This window comes from Merops nubicus, unplaced genomic scaffold (genome assembly GCF_000691845.1).
Source record: "Merops nubicus isolate BGI_N331 unplaced genomic scaffold, ASM69184v1 scaffold1291, whole genome shotgun sequence".
Taxonomy (NCBI): domain Eukaryota; kingdom Metazoa; phylum Chordata; class Aves; order Coraciiformes; family Meropidae; genus Merops; species Merops nubicus.
In genome coordinates this window covers 3,536-27,348 of record NW_008587380.1, presented here as the reverse complement: position 1 = coordinate 27,348, position 23,813 = coordinate 3,536, and the positions used below count along the sequence as shown (strand labels likewise).

General features: G+C 37.6%; 1 protein-coding gene across 1 annotated transcript; it reads left to right on the top strand.

Annotated features, from left to right (window-relative positions):
- The first annotated feature begins 298 nt into the window (after nucleotides 1-298).
- Nucleotides 299-22,852, top strand: WASL (Wiskott-Aldrich syndrome-like). The gene is made up of 10 exons (XM_008948880.1): nucleotides 299-430; nucleotides 1,643-1,729; nucleotides 2,272-2,368; nucleotides 7,391-7,414; nucleotides 11,899-12,067; nucleotides 15,275-15,317; nucleotides 15,707-15,860; nucleotides 19,174-19,694; nucleotides 20,879-20,987; nucleotides 22,389-22,852. The coding sequence occupies exons 1-10, from the start codon at nucleotides 299-301 to the stop codon at nucleotides 22,448-22,450; spliced, it is 1,398 nt and encodes a 465-aa protein (XP_008947128.1). The 3' UTR covers nucleotides 22,451-22,852.
- Nucleotides 22,853-23,813: the final 961 nt, after the last annotated feature.

Sequence of the window (23,813 nt, the reverse complement as noted above, 5' to 3'; positions counted from 1 at the left end):
TCTCTGTGTGACCTCCATGACTGGTCTGGCTGTTAAGGCAAAGTCTCTGCTGATTTTTATAACCAAGAACAGAAAGTTCAGTTGGATTTTTAAGCTGACTAAATCTTGCCTAGAAGTGTAAATCTAAAGCATAGAGGTGATTTGGGGTCATTTGAATTTCACTGTGTTACCACCTGGGAAATCATCCAAGCTGCTGCCTAGGACAAGGAACAAAATTAAGAGATGCTTTAATAGGAGATGCAATATAGATACAATGATTTTTACTTTAAAAGTAATAGCTACGTTTTCTTTTTAGACGATGTCTTCAGCAGTTGTTCAAATATATGCAGCAGATCGCAATGCTGTGTGGTCAAAGAAGTGCTGTGGTGTAGCTTGCCTTGTGAAGGACAATCCCCAGAGGTCATATTTTATCAGAATATTTGACATTAAGGTAAGCATTTTTTTTTTTTTTCCAAACTCTCTAAGCTTGGTTGTATTTGTTCTCTATTTTGAATTGAATGAGTGTAGATTGTAGCTGCAAACTCTTAGAAATTCTCAAGTAAAGGGTTGTGCTTTGAGTGGTGCCATTACAGTGCTTGTTAATAGGCAAGTGCAACTTTCTCATATTCTGGATTTAAATTATTTCATACATAGTAGCTTTTATGGCTGAAATAAATATCAGATACAATTTTCTTACAGCACACAGAAGCTGTTCTCTGCAGTTCTGATTACTCAAACTAGTGAAAGTTAGCATAGTGTCACTGACATGGATAACTATAGAAAGTTCTGGTGGATGTCACTGTTCTGGATGGTATTACCAAAATAGATCATAGAATCATAGATGCTGTCTTCTGTATGGGTGAAAACAATATTTTTGATTAGTATGAGTGCATGTGAAAACTGCAGGACAAACATGTTTGGTTTTTTTTTTCCCCTTCCACAATAGATAGATTCATACCGAAGATGTTTGTCATATTACAATATTTCACTCAAGGGAGTTGGAACTAAGAGATGAAGTGTCCAAGATGTGTTTTCATAACAGAAATGATACTGAGAAGTGCAAGTCCTGCTGACTTTGCTGAGACTTTGAAAGCTTCCCATTATCTCTACAGCCAGGAACAGCTCATTATCTGTCAGCATTCAGGGTTTGGGAAGTCTCTAAGATTTATTCAGGATTGTCAGTTGGTGCTTACATTTGATTTTATGGTTTGGTCACTTGACTGTTAGACTTGGTAAGAAACCTGTTCCTTGGACACTGAAATAGAGTGCTGTTTGAATATATGAAATTTCTTTAAAAGGTGAGATTTTTGTTGCCATTAAGTTTCAAGACAAGCCTGAGTTAAAGTCTTCTGAATTGCTGTTATCGCTGAATTCTTATCCCTGGTAACCATTACTGCTCCAAGTATCACTATTGGAGGATTGTAGAACTAGATGATTTTTTGAAAACATGCAGGAATCTGAACAAAAGACAGTGACCTGATGGAATGGTGTTCCACAGCTCTTTCACAGGTTCCAGTGTATTTTGATTGAGCTCAGTTGTTGGGTTAATAGCAAGGTAGATGCTTAACATCATGCAGCTTCCAAGGCTTAGGTTTTCTTGTCAAAGAAGTTAAACTCTGCAAATCCTCTGAGTTTTCCAAATGATTTTTTTTTTTCTTTTCAGGATGGGAAATTATTGTGGGAGCAGGAGCTGTACAATAACTTTGTATATAATAGTCCTAGAGGATATTTTCATACCTTTGCTGGAGATGTGAGTCTCAACGTTTTTTGAATACCTGTTATTATAATGCTTTTTATTTGAAATAGTAGCTGCTTTTAATAGAGCTGAAGTTTTTATTTCATTCTGTAAAGTATTTATAGAAGTGCAATATTACCTGTGTTCCTTGAAGCTTTTAAAGCTTACTTAAAAAGGATTTTTCGTATTTCAACTAGAAAAGTTAATCCATGGGGCAGATCCATAAAATACAGTTCTTTATTTTCAACTCCTTTTAATGAAATTAGATTTTGACTTGCAGAAGATGTTTGTGAAGTATCATGTATTCCTAAAGCACAAATTTTCCTCTCGCCCTTTTGATTTCAAGCTGCAAGATTTTGCTTGTTTGTTAGCCATAATCTGTAGAAACTTGGCTATAGACAGGTGTTCCTATGATGGAATGCTTCACTAAGGCTTGGTTACAAATTTGCAGTGATGATTTTTTTTTTATTATACCTTCAGAAGGTATAAAAAGACATTTAAGAAAGCTTTTGAAACATTTCCTTAGTCATGGGTGGGGGAATATTAATGTTTTTCAGACATGTCAAGTTGGTCTTAATTTTGCTAATGAAGAAGAAGCTAAACTATTCCGCAAAACAGTAACAGATTTACTTGGACGACGGCAGAGAAAATCTGGTAAATATTCAAATTAATCTTAAATTCAGGCTTGTTTATGTTGTTTTGGGGGGAGGCAGGAAGTTACTTCTGTGTCTGAAAACTAGCAGAGAGGCACTACTGCCATATTTATATTTAGAGGTAATTGTGCTATTGAAGTGTGCTTTTTTTTCTCTGTTGTTCAAAATTATTATTTTTCTTAAGTAACTTAATTGGTGCTCCTCGATGTAAGTTTCCTTTTAAGCTGAGACTCCAAGGTTGTTGTGTTTGAAAATATAAATCAGGAGGAAGCAAATATGGTAAGCTGTTAGGGGGAAAACAAGAAATCTTTCTTTAAGCTATTTTCACATTCAACTAAACCCTCTTTTAGCTCTGGGCTGTTTGTAAGTAATTTGTTTAAATTCAGCCCAAATGGGTTGTAAGAAAGATGTTACCATCTGGTATGTTCAGTAGTTCATGTGAATGAATTTTTGGCATTGAGCCAGCATTTAGCAGAGAAATGTCTTTTATTCAAAAGTAGTCAGAGGCCAAGATAAGAAGACATAATGTGCCTATAGTGTCCTTAGCAGCACAGCATTCTTTTTGCTAGCTTCAGAGATACTTCAGGAACATGGTCGGTGTTCTCAAGGGAGCTCAAGCTTCCTACAGATCTGGACTTAGTCCTTTTCCAGAGAGCACATAAACAGCTTGCCTGCCTGCCAGCCATATATCTGTGAAGAATAAGAACATAGGCTGGGAACACATGGATGTGCTGAGGATTCTGTTAGCTGTAGCATGGACTTGTGTCCAAGCAACAGGATGATTTTTTTTGTAATGCGTTCCAGAATTGAATTGCAATGTAGTGTAGACTAATGTGAGGGGAGGAAGCCCTCATCTTGGAGGGCCATCCTTGCAAGTATTTTTGGGAACCTACATGATCTGTGTGTTTTCACTTGGATTTCCTTCAGGTGTGGTGAGACAGGTGCAGTGCATTTGTTCAGAACCTTAAATGTCTTCTTTTAAGAAGCCATATTCTGGTCAGAATAAGTTCATATGTTTTCATGAGAAGAAATGTGGGCATTAGAAGAGGCATTAACAAAGCTTCTCATACTTGTTGCATAAAAGTAGTCTTGCTTCAGCTTGCATAGCTTGAATATTATGAGATGTACATTGTGGTTGGACTCAATGATCTTAAAGGTATTTTCCAACCTAAACGATTTTAAGATTCTATGATTATATCTCTTATTCCTTACTTTTAACTATTGTGCCTGAAACACTGCTACAGTGCACGGACATGACTTGGGAGGAAACATGTTTGCATTATTGGCCATGGCAAACTTTGTTTGAAAGCAGTGTTTCAGTCAAGTATTCATAAAACAGTGATTTTTTTTCTTAGGAGGACCTTAGAAGTTTTTCTTGCTTGCTCTTTGAGGTAGTGTCTTGGTTTATGTGCTCCAACTCATATTGTAGGATGAGCTTAGTCCATACATTGTCTTTTAACAAACAACTTCCCCTCCCCAAACACTTACAACTTGAAGACAACTTCAATTAAAAGTAAAAATAAAAAAATCTCCCAAGTCTGTTAGTTTTTCTTATTAAAGCAATTCTTAATCACGAGATTCTGTAGTAAAGCCACTAGATGGAGTTCTGTATGTCATTGATGAGACTACCAAATTGTGCTCTAAAATAACAGGTTTTGCACCTGCCCAAGTCAAAGCTGATTTGCTGCTTGTATTTATTGGTTATTTACTCATAGAAATGCATACATGAAATATTAATTTATGCATAGATTTATATATAGTGTGAATTATAGATAGTTTTATATTTATAATTATATATAAATCATGTGTGTTTATTCTCATGCATCTTAACTTCTCAAACACAGAGGTAATAGTCTGGTAGTTTTGATTCTTTTCTGTTTTAGTGGGATTTTTACTCCCATCTCTTCCCAAACATGTTTCATTTCATAGCAATGCCACCTGACGTGCTTTCAACTGAGATGAGTACTCTCTGTGATCACGTGGAAGCCTGTTACACCATTCTGGGCTTGCTAGCAGACTTCTCCAGGAGTCTTATGGAAAGCTTATGTTGTTGGAAGGTAGCAAGAACAGAAGTTCTGGCTCAAAACTATGGCTTGATGCTGGGACTAGTACACAAAATACTAACATCTGCAAGAAGAGGCAACAGTATTCTGCTTTTCCTCAAACAGTATGAAATCCATGGCAGCATACAGACAACTCCAGAATAAGTGCATCTGGAGTTCCAGAGAGGTTGAAGTTTGGCTTCAAATAGAGAATGTTCAGAAGCTTGCAAATGTACAAAGTATCTAATAGAGAACAGAATGAGGGATAGAGGCAAAGAATTATTGATGCATTGTCTTAATCTTGCTATTATCAGGTTGGTTCTCACCTAGCTATATTCTGATTATTTTTTTTTTTAATTTTTTTTTTTTTTTAAAAGCCAATTCTTAACCTTAGGAAGAAATTGCTCTAATTATTCTTTTTTTTTTTTTCTGGTAGACTTACTTAAATAGTCTCTGCATTTACTACTTAAACTAGTCTCAAATAGTTGCCCCAGTAAGCAGAGTGAAGAGAGGTTTCTCTTCTTGGTGCTTGGTAGTGTAGTTCATTCTCACTTTGGGTATTCTTGCACATAGGGTACCATTAGCTTATTATCTTGCCTCAAATGTTACTGTGTGTACACACACAAATGTCCTCTCCACATGCTGAGCACTCAGCCATGAAAGGACAGGAGAGACCTGTAGAGAAGAGCTTTATTCTTAACTGCCTTTCTGAAGCAGGAGCCTTCCTGACTAACCTTAGTGGACTGCTTGTAGCTTATGGCTGGGAGCTCTGTTAGCCCTCTCTGAAGCTGCCTTTTCCCCCTACAAGCTTTAGTTCCTGATGCCCTTCCTTATGCACTGGTTTGGGGTTTTTTTATTGTGTTTTTTTTTTTTTTCTGTTGTTTATTTGTTTTGGTGTTTTGTTGTGTTGCCTGTGGGGTGTTTTGGTTTTGGTTGTTTTTTTTTTTTTTTTCCTCTTTGGTCACAGCTTTTGGGTTTTTTTTGTTGTTTTTTTTCCGCCTGGGAGATAAGGGCATCTCTGAAGTGCTCAGCTTGCAGGGGTTCCAAGTCTCAACAGAGATCAATTTTGCTTCCAGGAATGCTTACTGAAGGTAGCTGCATTTCTTGGACATAGGCAGCTGGTGAAGTTGATCTGGTTTGGATCATTAGGCATCTCCATCTTCAAAAAAGGAGAAATCTGCTACTCTCCAGTCAGGTCATTGCACTTCAGAGCAGGAGTTCACATTTTCTAGTCAGCAGTGGGAACCACAGAAAAACAGATCTATTATCTTTGGGCGAAAAGGGATCTTTTATATATCCAGCAAAAACTACAGGAAGTGTTTAAAATGCCTTGCTTTGTTTTCCACTATCTTATCTCTTGAACTCTTCCTTCTAATGATTTGGCACAAGGCCACTTAACGCTTCCTATGAATACCTTCTGCTTTTGCCAGCTTCCCCTCCTGTGCCAAATAACTCGTAATCAGGCCTGCACTTTCTTTTGCTGTTTCTGAGTTGTTGGATAAAACTCAAATTATGTTCTAAAAGTTGGGTTTGAGGTGGTGGGTGTTGTGGGTTTTTTTGTGTTTTTTTTTTTTTTTTAGTACATGAGTGGTTTCTTAAACTGAATATCCTAGGAAGAGAAAAAACAGTATTTGGCAAAAAAGCCTCTTCTTTTCCTGACGTCTGAGAGCTTTTTCTGAGGCACCCTTGCAGAGATTCTCCACCTTTGTGCCTAGAACTAACCTGCTGTGAGTTAAGAGGCAACTGTCTGACTTTAAAAGTTGATTCTCAAGGGGTTTTGGTCACCGCCTTTTGAAGGTTTGATGACCTTGACAGCTTCTTGTCAGCTTCTTTATTCCTATCTGAAGATCAGCAGACTGATATGAAACAGACTTGCCTTGCACACTTAGGATTGCAGCTTTTTTAAAATGTTGCTAGTATAAGGTCAACTTCATCTGTGAAGGCACCTTCTCCCTTCCTCTTATGTTTGTGTCTGGACAAACATAATAGGTTAGCAGTTTTTCTGGGACTTTCTGAAAAGTGGAAAGTTGGTTACAAAATATCATCACAAAACTCTTTGGAGTCCCTGTAAGATTTCAGATGCTTCAGATCTGAAAGGAAAGGATGACTAGCCTTCCTTCTACGGCCTTGTTTTTTGGGTGATGACAAACTGCTTCCCTATTTGTGTAATGCTAAATCCAAAATTCTTAATGAGTGTGCATGTGTAGATACACCAATAGTATAACTGTGAACGTTGGGTTTTGTAAGGTGGTTACAGGGTAGGTGAATGTTATTTGTGGTGGATAGGAAACAGTAGTGAGGGAAATCTGCTTTAAAGAACTTACTGTTATAGGCTGAGAGTGCTGAGGTGTGAAATATTTACAATGTATTTTAAATCATCAAGACACATTCTTCATGGGCTGTGAAACAGTTTGGCATTGTGAATAGAATATCAGGTTAGCACTAAGGAGATTGTGGTTGTGTTCCATATTGTTCAATTACCTGTTGGATAACATAGGTGAAGTGTCTTGCCCCTCTGTGTCCTAGTTTCTTTGCATAAAACAAAAAATATTTACAACACATTTTAGATTCTGTGGGAGAACAATACTGCATAAAAGTATTAATTATATGTCAATCAAAATGAAGGAAGAATCTCATTCAGTAGAAATTGGAAAGCTTAACATTTGAAAAATCTGACTTTTAAGTGGTACCAAAACTGCTGCTACTTGAATATTTCACCTTAGTAGTCAAAATGTCTCAAACCAACTCAGTATCTATTTCTTTATGTTCTGGCTTGGTTTTACCACTTGAATCAGTGATTATTATCTAAGATTGGGGGATTGTTATTTTATAATGCTTCGTTTCAACCGCACAAGCCAAATTTAAATATACTAATAGATTCTTGAGTTCAAGGTCGTTGAAAATTTTACTAGAAACTAAAATTTAGAATTAATTTTTCCTGTGATATCTATGAATAAATAGCTCTTTTTCTTTTTCAACAGAAAAAAGACGAGACCCACCAAATGGTAAGCTTTTTATATGAATCACTGCATTTTATTTTTCCCTACTGCTGTCATTTACTGTTTATGTATAGCTTTATTTTGGACTTGTTGGGATAGTCATCTGGTGGCAAAAGCTCAAAACGTTGGTCAAATGTTGTATGTTTGTCAATATTAAGCTTTATTTTGCATGAAGGATTACTTGAATCTATTTGCCTCTCAGGAGTAAATCTCACTGGCATGAAGATACACATTCCTCAGGAGATCCTCTCACAGTTTTGACTTCTTCCATCAGTTTAATGTAGCAATTTAATCCAAGTATTTTTTACTGTCTATTCTAAAATAAAGTGGAAAAACTCATCTCAGTGAATATAAAGTTTAGAGTCTTTGTTGTTCTGAATTCACTCTGAGGTTAAAAAGTGATTTCTCCTGTGATACTTCTGGTGATCCAGATCATAGGTTATCTCACTGTATCTGTTAGTTTGCTGCTTGAGCAGGGGTATAGTCAAGTGATCACCTGAGGTCCCCTTTTTGTGCTCTCATAGTCTTGGTTAGTACAAATTTAAGACTTCCAAGCATCTCGGGAGGTCACCAAAATAGGTAATCCTTAACTAATCCTGAATTATGGGAACTACTGATCTCTTTTATATCCAAATAAAGCCTTTCTCATGTGAAATACTTCTCCAAAAATTATTTTTTCTTTAATATTTTTGAGAAAGTACAGGCAGTGATCAGTTTAGGCCAGGCATTTTTAGCGTCAATTTCTTTTACTGAGACAGAGTTGTTTAGCTTTTGATCAATCATAGTAATGCCACCCATGATCGTCTTACCAGCTTTTCGGAGCTTTCAGAAGGTTTTAACTGCTCTGCCTCTTAGAGTGACATTTGCTTCTGCTCACTTCAACAGCACATCCCTGAGAGCAATGTCTGCAGAGCAGATGGCACTTAAAACAGCAGTGGTGACTGTGTAGTGCCACCTACACAAAAAATTTAGCCTTTGTCTCTACTGTAAATGTGACCAACAGTATCACAGTTTGTCTATTTTGCTATCTGTGATTGAAGAAAGATTTAAGAAAACTAAAACTGCAAAAACTTCTGTTCTTAAAATACTCTCATAATTAATCCTGTAAGATCTTGGGCAACAACCTTTTCTGGAAAAAATATTGCATACTAAGCTTACATTCATTGATCCTATGCCTTTATCTTGAATATTCTGTGGAATACATAGATTTACACCCCCTGGTTCAGGTTTGCAATCACTAGTTAAAGGTCTGAGCATCTCTGCCTTCTTAATAAACTGTTTCACTGGGAGTCCACGTATCCACCTGCCAATCTTCCTTTTCCGATTCTGTCAAATTTTGTAATGCCTGGCTTCTCTGCTGGCAAAGAGTTAGGTGTGTTCATGCACTCTGTATTCATAGGTGAGACATGCTCAGGACATGGGTTATAGCCTCTGCATTTCAGCATTTGGAATTCTGACTAGAGCAGATAAACAATATCAGCACATAACTAGGAAAAAAAAGATGTTGTAATATCAGGTGTTTTTTGTTTTACTCTCCATATATGTTGAAACTCTCGGGGGGGAGGGAGGAATACCTGGGGTTTTTTGTTGTTGTTTTTTTTTTTTTTAATGGGTGTCAATGCGTAGTTACCTTTAAAACAGAAAAACAAGAACAGTCACATTTCTGTACTCACATGATCCATGCTTGAAATACTGTGGGGAATTTTTTTCTAGTGGGGCTTGTTTGTCTGGCTTTCCTGCATATGTTGAAGCTGCATGGAAAATGCACGCTGTCTTTTCGTGTGACGTTTTCAATGGTGCAGATTTAAGGTTTATTTTTTTGGTAGAATTGCAGGATTAAAATCAAATTGGCATTAACAGTTATGTAAAATGTATTAGTCTGTAATTTCCTGGGATTTATGTTCTCCTCATTTGTAATAGTGAGGTCTCTTTATTCAAATAAAGAAGAGTTATTGTAGTTGAACTGACCTCTTATTGAAATTCTGGATGAAACAAGGATTTGTCAGAGAATTAGGTTTTGAGGGAATCTTTAAGAATCATGTGGCAGAATTCTGTTTCAGCTGTTAACTAGAACAGTTTGCAGTTACTGTAGGGCTGTATGTAGTCTGAAACAGATGCCTAGAGAGGTTCTAAATGAAATACAGATCATTTTGTAAAATTTACATTTAAAAATGTTCTGTACTACGTTTTCTGGAGCTCCTTCTGAAGATGTTACAGATATTGATAACAGTGGCTGCTTAAGGCCACTGTACTGTCAGGTGCTCCCTAATGATGAGCTATATATGCCTCTCTCATCTTCATTTATTGAGCTGTCTACACCTGGTGGGGAAGGTGCTTGTCTTATGATGGGAAAAATTTTACTGGATATAAATATGGCAGTTCTAGAAGAGTACAGTTCTTTGCAAGGTTCTTTTATCCCTCGTGGACATCTAAGGTCTAAACCTGACGGTAAGAGAAACTTTAATTTTTTAGAGTTTACTGTGATCTCTTGTATGAATATTGTTAGTATCAAGAAATCAGGCTATCAATCCTTTAGTTGAGCTCAGCTGAATAAAACTTCCATTTGTAAACGGCTGCTGCTTTACATTGATAAAACTGTGTATGGTTAGTTCAGGATTTTACATACAAAAAAAGTGTATTTACAAAAACTGATAGAAATTGTGAGAAGAATATAATGAACTTCCTACTGTTGCAAAGGGGCACGTTTCTTTTTGAATGTCAGTACAGCTGTTGAAACAGTCTGGTCTGCTTTATCTAATGAAATTAAGACTAATTTTAATCCATCCTGAAGATTTTACTTAACTCCACATGTTATGAGTTGATAGTATTTGACTATTAGTGAATTTAATGCTAACTTTAAGTGAAACTTTTAACAATGCAAATTGTTTTACATCGACATGGTCAATCTGTGCTTTGGTATCCTCAACATTTCTAGATCAAAGTATTTCTGCTTAGCAGAAAACACGATAGAAATTCTTCTTCTTGCAGTTTCGATGCTTTGAGACTCCTACAGGAATGTAGGGGTTGTCATATGATTTTCAGTGAGTTTTGTCTAGCTCAGTGTCCTGTTCCTGTTCTTGTTTCTTCTTCAGGCCAGTACTGAGTGCCTCCCACTAAGGTGTTAAACTAAACTTTAGCTGTGTTATCCTTGTATAGTCTGCTTCTCCTTTCTGATGTGGACTTCGGACTCTGAAACCTGAGACTTGTTGATGCTTTCAGAATGCTTAGAGAACTTTGAATTATCCATTCAAAATACAGTCATGAAAAAGGTGTCAAAGAATAAGGTTCAGATCTATCAGAACCTAATTAGAATTTTTTTATTTGCCCCATGAGACTGGATGCACGTGTCCCACTTAGATTTGCTAACCATTGAGCAGTAACTCACAGGCAACTAAAGATGTTTTCAGACTATTTTTGTCCAAAATGGTCTTAAATTGACTGCTTAATCTCATTCTTCCAAAACTGAAATTACTTATACTTTTTGCAGGTTTCTTTAAAAGTATGTGTATACATATGTACACACAACATATATATATACACACAAAAAAATATATATATTTAACAATACATAAATATATGTAAAATGTATAAATTGCCTCTTAGTATTTAAATACTACTATTGCTTGCTTATGTCAAGAGTTACCTTCTGTCAAAGCTAAAAAGTCTGCCTGGAAAACACGTTAGGTATGTTTATTTGCTAGTATTAAACAAGTAACATAATACTAAAATTGGCAGGATTAGAATTCAGATGCATTTTGAATAACTAGAGTAATAATTCAGAATTGCTTATAATGAAGAATGAGGTTTGAGAACGCAGGTCACAATCTGTTTAACTTTTATTCCTGGTGCTGTTCTTACTGTCACTACTCTTCAAGCTCTGTTTCTTATCTGAGACTTAAATTATTTTGCAACACTGTTGAAGAGTAAGTCATCAGTTCCATAGATGGTGTCCTATATTTGAAGACATCAGTGTGTCCAGAGCAGCCTTCTGAAGTCCTTGTATGTTCAGGTTCTGTGTGAGGGCAGAAAGCATTCCCACGGGGGAGTTGCTGAGTGAGGGTTCCCTCTCCTTTGAGATGGGTTTCCTGTGCTGCCCAGGTAATGGCGTGCTGGGTGTCTGTTCATGGCACACGCTTCTTTGATCTTGTCTAGGACTGTAGCTCTGTTGTGCCTTCCTGTGTCTCATTCCATGTCTTCTGTGCACGTGAAGACTCTCTAGTTAAATTGCTTTCTTTGCCAAATTTGGGGGGAAAAAAATCTAGTTCAGAAATTTTTTCTGCCATTGTGCTGCTGTAGGAGATTGGTTTTTATTTTATTTTTTTTTTCAATAAATAACTTATTGTATGCATCTGACATCCAGAACCCAGGTGGGTGCATGTGGCCTATGGCTACAGTACAAGTATTTTACCACTCGGAAAAAAAAAGTTTATACATTAAATATGTCTTTGTTGAAACACAGTAGTAAAAAATCCTGTACTTTACCTTCGCAGGTCCAAATCTACCAATGGCAACTGTTGATATCAAAAACCCAGAAATTACAACTAACAGATTTTATACTCCACAAGTCAACAATATTTCATATACCAAAGAAAAGAAGAAAGGAAAAACTAAAAAGAGAAGATTGACAAAGGCAGATATTGGAACACCGTCTAATTTCCAGTAAGGACTTTTTTCAGTTTGGGTTTTTTTTTTTGTTTTTTTCAGTTTGGGTTTTGGTGGGTGGACTTTCTCATCGTTTTATTTTGTGTGTGTGTCTGTAAAGCTTGCAAATGCTCAGGATTTGGATGTGTGAGTGCTGTGTGTAGCCTGAGCTACTGTGGCCGCTAGCTGGAGCACAGTGGAGTTTAAAAGCAAGTCAGCTTATACACAGGTGAGGAGTTTACTGCAGCTGTAAGGAGAAGTAACTTGCTACCCTAAAATAGTTTAGAAAGCAAATTAGCTGCACAGAGGTGCTTTATTGAAGTTGTCAGCTCAGTGCAGACTCATTCAGCTTCAGTGACCAGCTCTTTACCACTGTGACTCTCACAGCTGTGCCTGCTGGGCTGTGCTTTGTTGTGCAAAACACACTTACAGAAACGACATAGCCGGATTGTGACCTGGCTTTGTGTTTACAAATTTACTCATTCTGTAAGTGGGCTAGTACCCAGATCTGGTGATGACAGCACAGCTTGCATGTCTACAACTCTCAGGAATGGGCTGGGGTTTTTCTGTGGTATGATTCCGTATATATCTTCAGTCTTTTAGGGTAGTTATGATGTATAATTTTAAGCTTCACTTTCATGAGACCTTGTTTTGGCCACTTTACTGAATTAACTGTTGTTTTTTTGAACTATAGTTCAGTGTTTTAATCTTTTGCATTTTAAAATAAGTGTACTTTATTTGCTAAAGCAAGCAGAATTTAAAGAGTTTGAGTTAGTTACAGGAAAGATCAGTGAAGTATTAGAAAACCAGTGTGAGGCTTACATGCCAAGTGAATGAATGCCTTGATCATTACAAAACCATTATTTTGCATCACTTCCACTGACGTGTTTTCCCAGAATAAAACTCTTATATAAAAGTAATGCTGGTATTGCCAGTTACAGTGATGTTGCTGCAGTGTTTTGGGAGAGTGCTCTGTAGAATGGGATAGTGGACACAAAGTAAAGTAAGAGATGGGCTAAAAAACTTTCCTAACCAGACTGTGCTTAGATAATTCAGACAACAAACATGCTCTTTCTGATCTGAGTATCACTGAAGTGCCACATCTATTCATGTCACTTAAAACTGAAAAACACAGAAAAGAAGGAAGAGCAAAACAAAGGAAGAGTAATGGTAGCTGGTCACTGTTGGAGCTGTACTGATGCAGACTTCAGCATACACGGGCAAAATTGCAAATGGTGATCAGAATTTGTGGAAGGGAGTGTGCAGCAGCACAGATGTAAAATAAATTTGATGCTTTGTTTATAATGTCTATCATGTTCTGACCTAGAAGGGTTGAGAATAAGACGATAAAATAGTTAATAAAGTTCAAACAAAAGATACATTCTAGTATCATTAAAGGTAACCTTAAGTTGTAAGTGGTGAGCCTTTGCAAAAAAAGACTGGAAGTGTTTTCTTCAGCTTAAGGTCTAGTTAAGTTTCCTGTAGAGTTCAACAGTGTGTCATCTTACTATGTAAGATACTTTAATTGCTGGTTTCGTACAAACACAGAGGAACTGGTGGTTTGTACAGTTAGACAAATGTGCCCGTAGGATAACTTGTGTATCATTTGAGCTGTGATACTGAGGAACACTGTTACTCTTTGTTTATGCCAGATTGAAGTTGCAATTAGCAGATAAATTTTTAAAGTGCCTTCTGTTAGACGGATGTGGCCATTCAGTGTTCTGAGAAAAACAATCAACCTCTACTTAACCTTAATATAACTTATTGTTGTATACATTAAGTAACATAAGAGTGATGTACTGGTAAGCATACATTTTTATTTAAAACCTCTCTGAAAACAAATGTGTTACAGTCAGTGTGTACAAGTAACTTATTTTACTCTGAGGGATGAAAAATAAATGAGAAATAATGGTAACACTACTCCATATAAACTTTAGTATCAGTTAAATGCACCAAGCTCTCGACTGCATGCTCACAACCCCCTACAAGTTGAGTTGCACAGACGTGCAGAAGTGTCTGGGTAAGATTGTATCGGCTGCTAAGTTTCTGTGGATTTGCATAGGCCACTTAGTACATTACAGTTGGATATGAAACCCTTTATTAGCAAATGCATGTCCAATTTAGGTGAAGCAAACTGTAGCTTAACATCCAGAATTCTGTGATCAATAGAACATCCCATATTTTGGTAGTGAAAGGCATTTAACTGCTTCAGTAGAACGGAGCTTTCCTTCTTTGCCTTTTCTGTAGCATAATGTAATTTTAAACCAGGTCTTTTACTGCTTGCCCCTCAAACTAATCATAGTTACACCAAGACCAAAACTGACCGTTGAGCTTCAGTATTCTCATTAAGAAAACTTGTGTTGTTAGTGGTACCAACAGACCCAAGCAAGAATACAAGGTCTGTTGTGCTAGGCACTGTATAAGGACAGTGAAACAGTCCTTGGGATCTGACAAGCTTAGCCTAAACTGTGATAGCCACTAACAGCTCACCTGGTGTTTTTAAAACTCCTGAATTGCACTTTGTGAAGACTTGGTTGAGTCTCTAGAACTGTCCGTTAGTGAAAAGAAACCCAAAACATGGAGCACTGGTAACATGGTTCTGACTTCTGTAGCCAGCAGCAGCTGCATGAAGTAGCTTGGAGAGCCACAAACTCTTGTGCCTTTTTAGCTGATTATAGCATCATATAAAGTAATACCTTAGCAGCCATGTGAAATAGCTACTAGAAGTCTAGAAAAATGACAGCTGAAAACAGTCCTGAATTTCTTTTGGAAGAAGTGAATGGGAGGAGGGTGATGAGAGAACAAATACTGATGACAGGGAGGAGGAGGTTTTCCAGCTGCGTGACACTTGAAGACCTTGGCAGTAGTTTGAAGTCCCATTACTATATAAAGCCTGAACTCCTCTTTTGATCTCTGTACAGTCTTTCCACCACCATCCATGTGCACTATAGGGTGGCATGGAGCCTTCATGTTTTGCCACAGACCCTCACCTAAAGGGGAAAATTACTTTCCCACTTTGCTTTTGCCACAAGGCAAAAAGTGGGAGTAAAGGAAGTTTTACAATCCCATTCTTAAGTGGGGCACTGAGGAGTAAGAATTGCTTAGTGTCTCAGTGAGACTGGAGGTAGAAGCAAGGAGTAATCTCCAGTTATCTTAGTATCCTGTTACTTCAGTTAACAAGGTCCTTTTTTATGCTGATTAAGTGGACTTTTCTGCTTTTTTTAGACACATTGGACATGTTGGTTGGGATCCAAACACAGGTTTTGATGTAAGTAATTTAATAAGTTACTCAAGACACTGAATGCTTAAAATATTTCAAAGACGGGTATTAAGTAAAAAAGTTAACTGTGTATCAAAGTAGTTATAAATTGTGATTTTATGCTAAAACTTAGAGAGATGCTGGAGTAGAAGGAAACAGGAGGGATGTAAGATTGATGGGAAAAGATGCAAAACTTATGTTTTTGCACGGGGTGGGTGCTTAGTGGTCCTAAAATAGCCCTTTCTGACAGAAGAGCCAGCCCAAAGACATGTACGTGGCTTTCTCTTCCTTTTAACTACATGGTTTATGCTGGGGTTTTTTAGCCCAATGCAAATGATACTTAACAAAAAAAAAAAATCTATTTCAAGGTACTTAAAAGTAATGTGTCTGACTTACAGGTGAACAACTTAGACCCAGAACTGAAAAACCTGTTTGATATGTGTGGAATTTCAGAGGCTCAGCTAAAAGACAAAGAAACTTCAAAGGTCATATATGATTTCATTGAAAAAACAGGAGGTGTGGAAGCAGTTAAAAATGAACTGCGCAGACAAGGTGAGATTCCTTTTACTTCCACATGAAAACTACCAGGGTGTTTTTTGCCGTGAGAATTAGGGTAGAAGCTGTTGATAATGACAGATTTTTTGATTCTCTTCTCTAGACTTCATGTCACTGTAGTTGCACTGGATTTCATAATGCTTCTGTACACCATATCCTATGTAAAAATGTTCGTGCATGACCCAGGAGAGTACTTATTCCCTAAAGAAGAAGAATATTGCCTAAGTCAGTTAAGTAATTTCCAGTAACACTTAGTCTTACTGCAGAGCTATGCACTATGTTCAACATGGATTTTTTCAAACTGTGTATGTTGTGTATTTATTTGTAATCTGAGTCTTACAAATAAATTAAAATCTGAGAAACCAGACTGCTGTGTTCTCAGCTGTTACAGTAGTAGTACGTCTGACAGGTGTGTGTACAGTGACCATTTATCCTGGCAGTACTGTGTAATGAGCCTTGCAACAGTTAAAAGAACTACAGATTTTACATGAAATTTTAAAATATATAGTTCGAAGTAGAAATTACTAATTTTGAGTAGGAAGAAAATTCTCAATTTGAATATGCAAGAAAATTCTCAATTAAGCTGTTTTCTGCCTAACCTTTAAAAGTGATCTCAGATGATGCATTCTCTAATGGAACATAACAAGTCAGTCTGAAAAGTCACACTGCTAATGTCAGACTTTCAAAAAATTGCCTACAACACTTCTCGAGAGAAATAGGATATAAATGCCATCAAAATTGTAGCAGTTTGAAAATAGTGAATAAATTGTTTGAGTGACTGAAGAGGTACAGTTTCAGGGTACAATGACTTGTTACATTTATTCCTTAGGTCCCCCACGGTGGAGTGGTATGTATTTGAGCTGTTATCTAAACATGCTTTAAAGTATACATGTTGCTGTGTGATTTCTTTCCTAGATGAGAAACCTTAGTCCACACCTGTTTGACTGCAATACTAAAAGTTATATTCAAACACCTTAGCTAAATTGCAAGCAAAATTTAAGTTCCAATTTTTTTTCTCAATAAGAAATGTCAGTTTCTTTATATAATCTTAACTCTGTTTAAATGTTTACAGAGTTGTTGATCCCAGACTGCTGACCATAAAATTGGATTAAGACTTGCCTTGGAGTCTTATGATTAGCTTAAAAATGCCTATTTTTCTATTACATGTGTGTTAACTTCACATTATGGCACTTGCATGTATGCAGTGGAAAGAGAAACTACCTCATCTTTTAACATGCATGATAGTCTACCTCTGTGCTTTTTGATAGAATTAGATAAAATATTCCTGTATTTCAGTGGGTTTATCCCATAAACGTAATTTACTTTATTTGATGTGTAGGCTTGACTGCTGTTTGAAGTGTTCTTTCTCAGCTGAAACACAAATTGCAAGAATTTCTGTGCTTACATATTCACCCTGCTCTGATGCTGACTAGAGAGCTGCAGACCCATTGTTCTGCTGAGATAGAACCTACTTTGTTTCTTCTTCCTGCCCTTTCCCTAGTTTTGGTACTGTTGGTTTTTTTAGTGAAAATGCCATCAGTAGATGATTTTACAAACTTTTTTTGTTGATAGGCATGTTCAGATTAATGTGCATTTATAAACAACTAAATTATTTTCTTGCTTTACTTGTACCATCTGTTTCAGGGGGAGGGAGAGAGGGTGAGGTAATGGTGCTCCCTCCTTGCTCTTCATATCATTTCAGTTGACAAGCCTTATAAAAACTCCTCAACTCTGTTTCCACAGGTTGGATCATAGAATCATAAAAATCCTTTAGGTTGGAAGAGACCTTTAAGATCATCAAGTCCAACCATTGAGCCATTAGGGCTCTAAAGTCCTCTGCTAAAACAGATCAGTCGTATTTCTCTAGATACAATGCAAATAAATCCCTTCCCCACAGGAAAACTTAAAACTTGTGTTCAAAATCTACGAGCACTACAGGCTGGACATGGGTAACGTGACCATGTTGTGTGTCTTCTCAGTAATACAGAACTGGCTGTAGTGCTTGACGAGTAAATTAGATTTGAAAATACCGGCCTCTGGTGGCCAGAAAGGAAACTACGGTCACGTCAGCCAAAACGTGCTGGGATTATTTGAAAATCAGAACGTTTACAGTCTCTTGGAAAATATATAAGGTTTGAGAGGCAAATCTCCCCAAGTTGTTTGTTTTGTTTTGTTTTGTTTTTTTAAAGGGGTTGAAAAAAACAGAGCAGTTTGTGGAAGTTCAGAACATAACATGTAACTTCAGGAGGATATGTTTCTCTAAGATCAGCAGGGAAGGACTGTCTCCTACTAGTGTCTCCTGCTTCCTCAAAATCTCTTTTTTAGGGATGTCCCCTCTCTATTCCAGTGCAGACAGCCTGCTTTCTCAGCGTATAACAGGAAGGAGATAATAGAAGAGGTAAAGAAGTCTCTTCTTGAGCATAATACCCTTTTTGTTATCACAGCATATGAAATCAAATGTGAATTTTCTTAGTTGTATGACAGCACCTGGATGATTAAGTAGCTAGGTGCAACAGCCACACAACCTGAAGTTCCATAAACCATTAGATGCTTAATGGAGGAGGGAAATGGAACAGTGCTATTTGAAATGCCATTAGCAGCACAAGTACATTTCAAGGCCACTTCATATAGAAATGATCCTGTGCATTGAGGTAGCCCTAAAGTAATTTCCTTTCTATGGTCCCTATCATAAAAATATTGTTGGAACTAATTGTCAGTAAGAGGGACTTAAGAGTCAGTTTAATGCATCATAATGCATCGGTAGTTACTAGGAGATGTTGCTTAAAAAATATTGGCCTCTATAAATCTCTAACAAATTAATGGGTTGGTTTTTAAAGTGCAAATTCTTTATTTTACTGTGTGTTTTCTAAAACCTCTTTCTTGCCTTCTGTCCTAGCTCAACAAAATTTTAGAGGATTCTTTTGAATTTTTTTCTGCATTTTTTCATGAGAAATTGAAACACTGACTTAAGATACTCTTAAGAAAACTACTGCCATAGGATAAATCAAAATTTATGGCCAAGCTTGTTTTGTGACTTTCGTCTTTTATGTACCGTACTTGCTTAGTGCAGTGTTGATTCTTTTAGGCAATACACAGCAGCCGTAGAGGCTGTGCTCAGCTTGGGCTGCATTCGTATAAGCACAGCCTATGTTCATCTGTATTGAACTTAATCCAGAATTGGTAAGATCTGCACTGGCACAGAGATCCTTGCAAAAGGCAAGGCAAAGCTTTTATTCATTTTCTGCCACTTGCTGACAGACTTACAGGTATTGAATAGTGTGTAACTGTAAGTTGTTTTGTGTCATTTCAGCTCCACCTCCACCACCACCTTGCAGAGGAGGACCCCCTCCACCTCCACCACCACCTCCCCATAGCTCGGGCCCACCTCCTCCCCCTGCTAGGGGCCGAGGGGCACCACCTCCACCTCCTTCAAGAGCTCCCACAGCAGCACCTCCACCCCCACCTCCGTCTAGACCTGGTGCAGCAGTGCCCCCGCCGCCTCCAAACAGGATGTATCCTCCTCCTCCACCAGTGCATTCATCCTCTGCACCTTCCGGCCCCCCTCCTCCGCCACCACCACCTGCAAGTGGCTCCTCTGCTCCTCCGCCGCCTCCTCCTCCTCCACCCCCTCCTGGGCCTCCTCCACCACCAGGCCTTCCTTCAGAGGTCGATCACCAGCTTCCAGTCCCTACAGGAAACAAGGCAGCACTCTTGGATCAAATCAGAGAAGGAGCTCAGTTAAAGAAAGTAGAACAGAACAGTCGACCGGTGTCCTGCTCAGGAAGAGATGCACTGTTAGACCAGATACGACAGGGTATACAGCTGAAATCTGTGAGTAAAAGCTGTTTCTTATCTGTGTCCCCTTGGGACCTGCAAATGGCTGCAGGACTGCAGTGTGAGCAGGAAATGTGGCTCTGCTTTGGGCTGGATCCTAACTATAGAAGTTTGAACCCATGCTTTAAACGGTAGTACTGAGAAAATGCTTAGAACACATTTGCTATGGATGGGTACTGGCACATGAAATTATCCTCGTTTTAGACTCATTTCACACTTCTCAGTAGAGCTTTAAGCATGAATCCTACTACGATGTTGATACCACATCATGTGACTGTAAAGAACTTCTGCAAGAACTAGGAGATATTGTTGGTCTCCTCAACACTTCAGTAAGATCAGATAAACAACTGCAGGGATGAGTTCACCAGCGGTAGTGTAAGGCAAACACTAGATTTGATTTTTATTTTTTCTCCCCATCTTAAAATGGACCTGTGCTCTGCAAATGTTGAAGCTTGTAAGGAGGTGGCTGCCTGTGTCTAGAAAAGTGCTACCTTTGAGGGCTGCCTCTGCCGTTCCTGCTGCAGCTCAGGCTGTTACTATTGCTCTTTCTTCATGACACGTCACTGAGTATCTTGAAATAATGTTTCCTGTAGGTACTTTCAAGGGGTTTTGCCACTTGTCTGCACTTGAGGCTTCTAATGTAAAAAGTATGAGGGCATGTTAGTATTTATTTATCACTACAGATATGCAGTGCCCAAGACTATAACTTTCAGAAGGGATTATCAACCCAAAGTAGACCTGGTTAACAAACCCAAACAAGAAAAAATATTTCTGTGGTACATACCAAGGACAAAATAAAGATTAATGCAGCCACCTAAGTCATGGCTGTACAACCACATTAAGAAGCTTCCATTTAGCTGAGCACTCACTCAATGGTAGAGCTGAAATACTTAGTCTTGAGTGTAGACTGACTACGATTTAGCTGAGCACTCACTCAATGGTAGTCAGAGCTGAAATACTTAGTCTTCAGTGTAGACTGACTACAGTTGTGTTACATAGCAAAAGAGAAAAGGCTGACTTTTTTATAAATAAAAATTCAGCTTGAGCTGAAGAAGCAAACTGCAGTTTCACTCTTCCTTCTAGCTGAAAATAAACTCATTAATCTTCTAAGGAAACTTGTCTCAAAAAACATAGCTTCTGTTTTGCTAATTGCATCTTTTGAATGTATCCTTTTCTCCAAGGTATCTGATGGTCAGGAGAGTGCACCACCTACGCCTGCACCCACCTCAGGAATTGTGGGTGCCTTAATGGAAGTTATGCAGAAAAGGAGCAAAGCCATTCATTCTTCAGGTGTGTCTGATGGAATTTTTCTTACCTCATGGTGTCAGGTTTTCAAGAGTTAATGTTTATATTCAACATAAAATATTTTTGGGAAAAAAGCATCGGTTTCAGCATATAGTCTGATAGGGAATGCACTAGGCAGAAACCTAGTAATGGGTTGAAAGGTTACTTTGTGTTGCTTTCAATTACTGATGTATAGTAGTTTGCAGTAATACTGAATTAAAAATTACTCATCAAGGTTAATATCCTTCTAAAGATATTTATTTACAACTGATTTATTTTTCAATTTCATCCACTAGATGTCTGATGAAATATGTTGTCAAAATATAGCAGAAGGAAGGTTTTTAATGCTTTCAGTTTCTAGAAGCCCAAGGTGTTCAAAAGATTCATGCTCTTTGATTGTGGCTTCTCATGTGCTGTGGATGCCACCTGCTGGATAAGAACCAGATAACTGCTCCTGTATCTAGCACTGGACCAGCTTCTCTCACTTCACTCCTTGGGAAAAATAAGGCTGCAAGAGGATTTGCACTGCTCAGATACCAGCTGGTAGTAAATGCAGTTCAGTAGCTGCAGTGCAGCTGTTTGGTTACAGCTCTTCTGCTTAGACTGTGATATATTTTTCTTCCAGAGCTTGCCTTGTTGCCAAAACTGCGCTTGCAATCTGTAGACCATTCAACCAAGTGCAGTATAGTTTGTTGATTTGCTGCCCTAGGTAGTAATCTCCAGTTGTGGTGCCTACATGAATTAAATACCAGAAGGATGCTAAGTACAGCATTTTCCTAGGGAAGGAAATGGTCTTCCCTAACAAATAAGTAGTTAAATTTTAAAAAGGCTAGAATTTTTAAATTATGATACATATAAAAATGGTGCATGGCTGAATAAAGTTAACAACAAACATTGATGTTGATGTTTGTTGCACAGCTTGGAATATTTCAGTAGCCATAGTGGTCTTTAGCTCATGATTTATTTTTTTACCCTCTTGTACAGTAAACAGAGATCCCATAAACACAAATTGTGTAGTAAACCTGGGCAGGCAGTTCTCATGTTTCAGAAATTAATACGTCCTTGAAATTTAAATCTGGAACAAGATGGCCACTTTCATTCTGTAAGAAACCACAGTGTTAAAAGAGAACTTCTGATTCTTTTTCTCATAGCACATAACAAGATACATTTTTCCTACCTGGGGAAAGGAGTGATAAAGGAAACAAATTAGATTTCACTTTCAGCCAGTATCTATCTCAACCAAATGTCATGGCAATACTCTATTTTAAGATTTCTAGACAAATGAGTTGTTGTGACCTCCTTGAACTGATTGTTCCTTTCCCAGAAAGCTATGGGAGGAATCAGTAACACTTTTGTCATGTTAATTCAGTGCATGCAAGTGACTTGGGTTTTTTTTTTGTCTTACAGATGAAGATGAGGATGAAGATGATGAAGAAGACTTTGAGGATGATGACGAATGGGATGATTGATCATATATTATTATATATATATATTTTTTAAGGTGAATGATATACTAAACACTACTTTCTGTCTATGGATTCTGTAAAATTATCATGTAAATGTTCTACCAATTTGCTGTATATTTTTGTTGCCTTTTGCTTTTTTATTAATCTGTGCAATACCTCATTTAATCTGTAAAGGTTTGTCATAATCCTCTACAAAGCTACTCCCTGTTAATGTGTGCAAGTTTACACCTGGATGATCACGTACATGTGAATACTTTCCATTCCATCAATAAGGGAGTTTAAATGTAATATGTGAGACTGACAAAAACCTTAATGTAATTTAGTTATAATGCAAGAAGGAAAACACTATTTTCATACCCTACTTTTTCTGTATCTAAATTTTCTTATTAAAACCTAGTATAGCACTATGTTCTTTAAGTGATGCAGCTCTTAGTTTATTTAGCCCCTTCATTTCAAACGCAATGCTACCTGAACGTTGAAGCTGGTTTATACTGTTGCATGGTTTCAAACACATGACAACACTGCAGTTCAGACCTTAGCAACACGCTTCACAGGAAACAGACTGCTGCAGACATCCACAGCTAGTTGTGAAGATCACCTTGCCTGAACTGTAGCAGTGCTGCCTGCTATTGAACAGCAGCAGTAGTAATTAAATCCTTCAATTAGGGAACTCTGTCTGAAGTGAAACAGGGTCGCTTTACATTGTAATAGTGGGAGAGGCGTTTTTGATACAGGCAAGTTCAGGGCTGGGTTTTAGGGTTTGGTTTTTTCCTTCCCAGCTCATACTTTCAGAATGGAGAAGTGTAAATTACTGGGGGCTAAACTGGAGGCTGGCAATTGCTACAGTTTGATTTATTTTTAAAATCAATTTTATGTGGTTTTCAGGCTGAAGGGCTGCGTTTCATGCTTGCTTCAATAATGTTTAATTACTTTTTAAAATTTGTAGGACATTGGTGTACTAATAAAGTAAACATAAGTGGTATTACTTTGCAGTCTTTGCGTTGTGGTACACGACAAATGCTGAAACACCAGTCCTACATCCATAAAGTTGGAAAGCCTTTAACTCAGAATATACACTTTGAATAAGTACTGAACTTTATGGCAATATTCTCTCTTTGTGTGTTGGCTTTAAGACCAAGGGTTGTGATGGAGATCAAGAACCCGATTCACAAGAATAATATTTGAGTAAGTCGACGGAAAATGGGATTCTCATTTCACAGCTTGCACATTTATATAAGTTTAGTGCAGTAAACTTTGGCATAGCTGCCTATTACAAAATAATCTATGCTATGTGGGTATTTCATATCTGCAGCGTTAATTGCTGTACTTACTTTAACTTTCAGGTAGAAGATCTGGTTTAAAACCA

Excerpts from the sequence above, each read along its gene's own strand:
- WASL (XM_008948880.1), top strand. The coding sequence starts at position 299 with ATGTCTTCAGCAGTTGTTCAAATATATGCAGCAGATCGCAATGCTGTG. Across the intron at positions 1,730-2,271 it reads TTCATACCTTTGCTGGAGAT|ACATGTCAAGTTGGTCTTAA; the intron begins GTGAGTCTCAAC and ends AATGTTTTTCAG. Across the intron at positions 19,695-20,878 it reads AGGGTATACAGCTGAAATCT|GTATCTGATGGTCAGGAGAG; the intron begins GTGAGTAAAAGC and ends CTTTTCTCCAAG.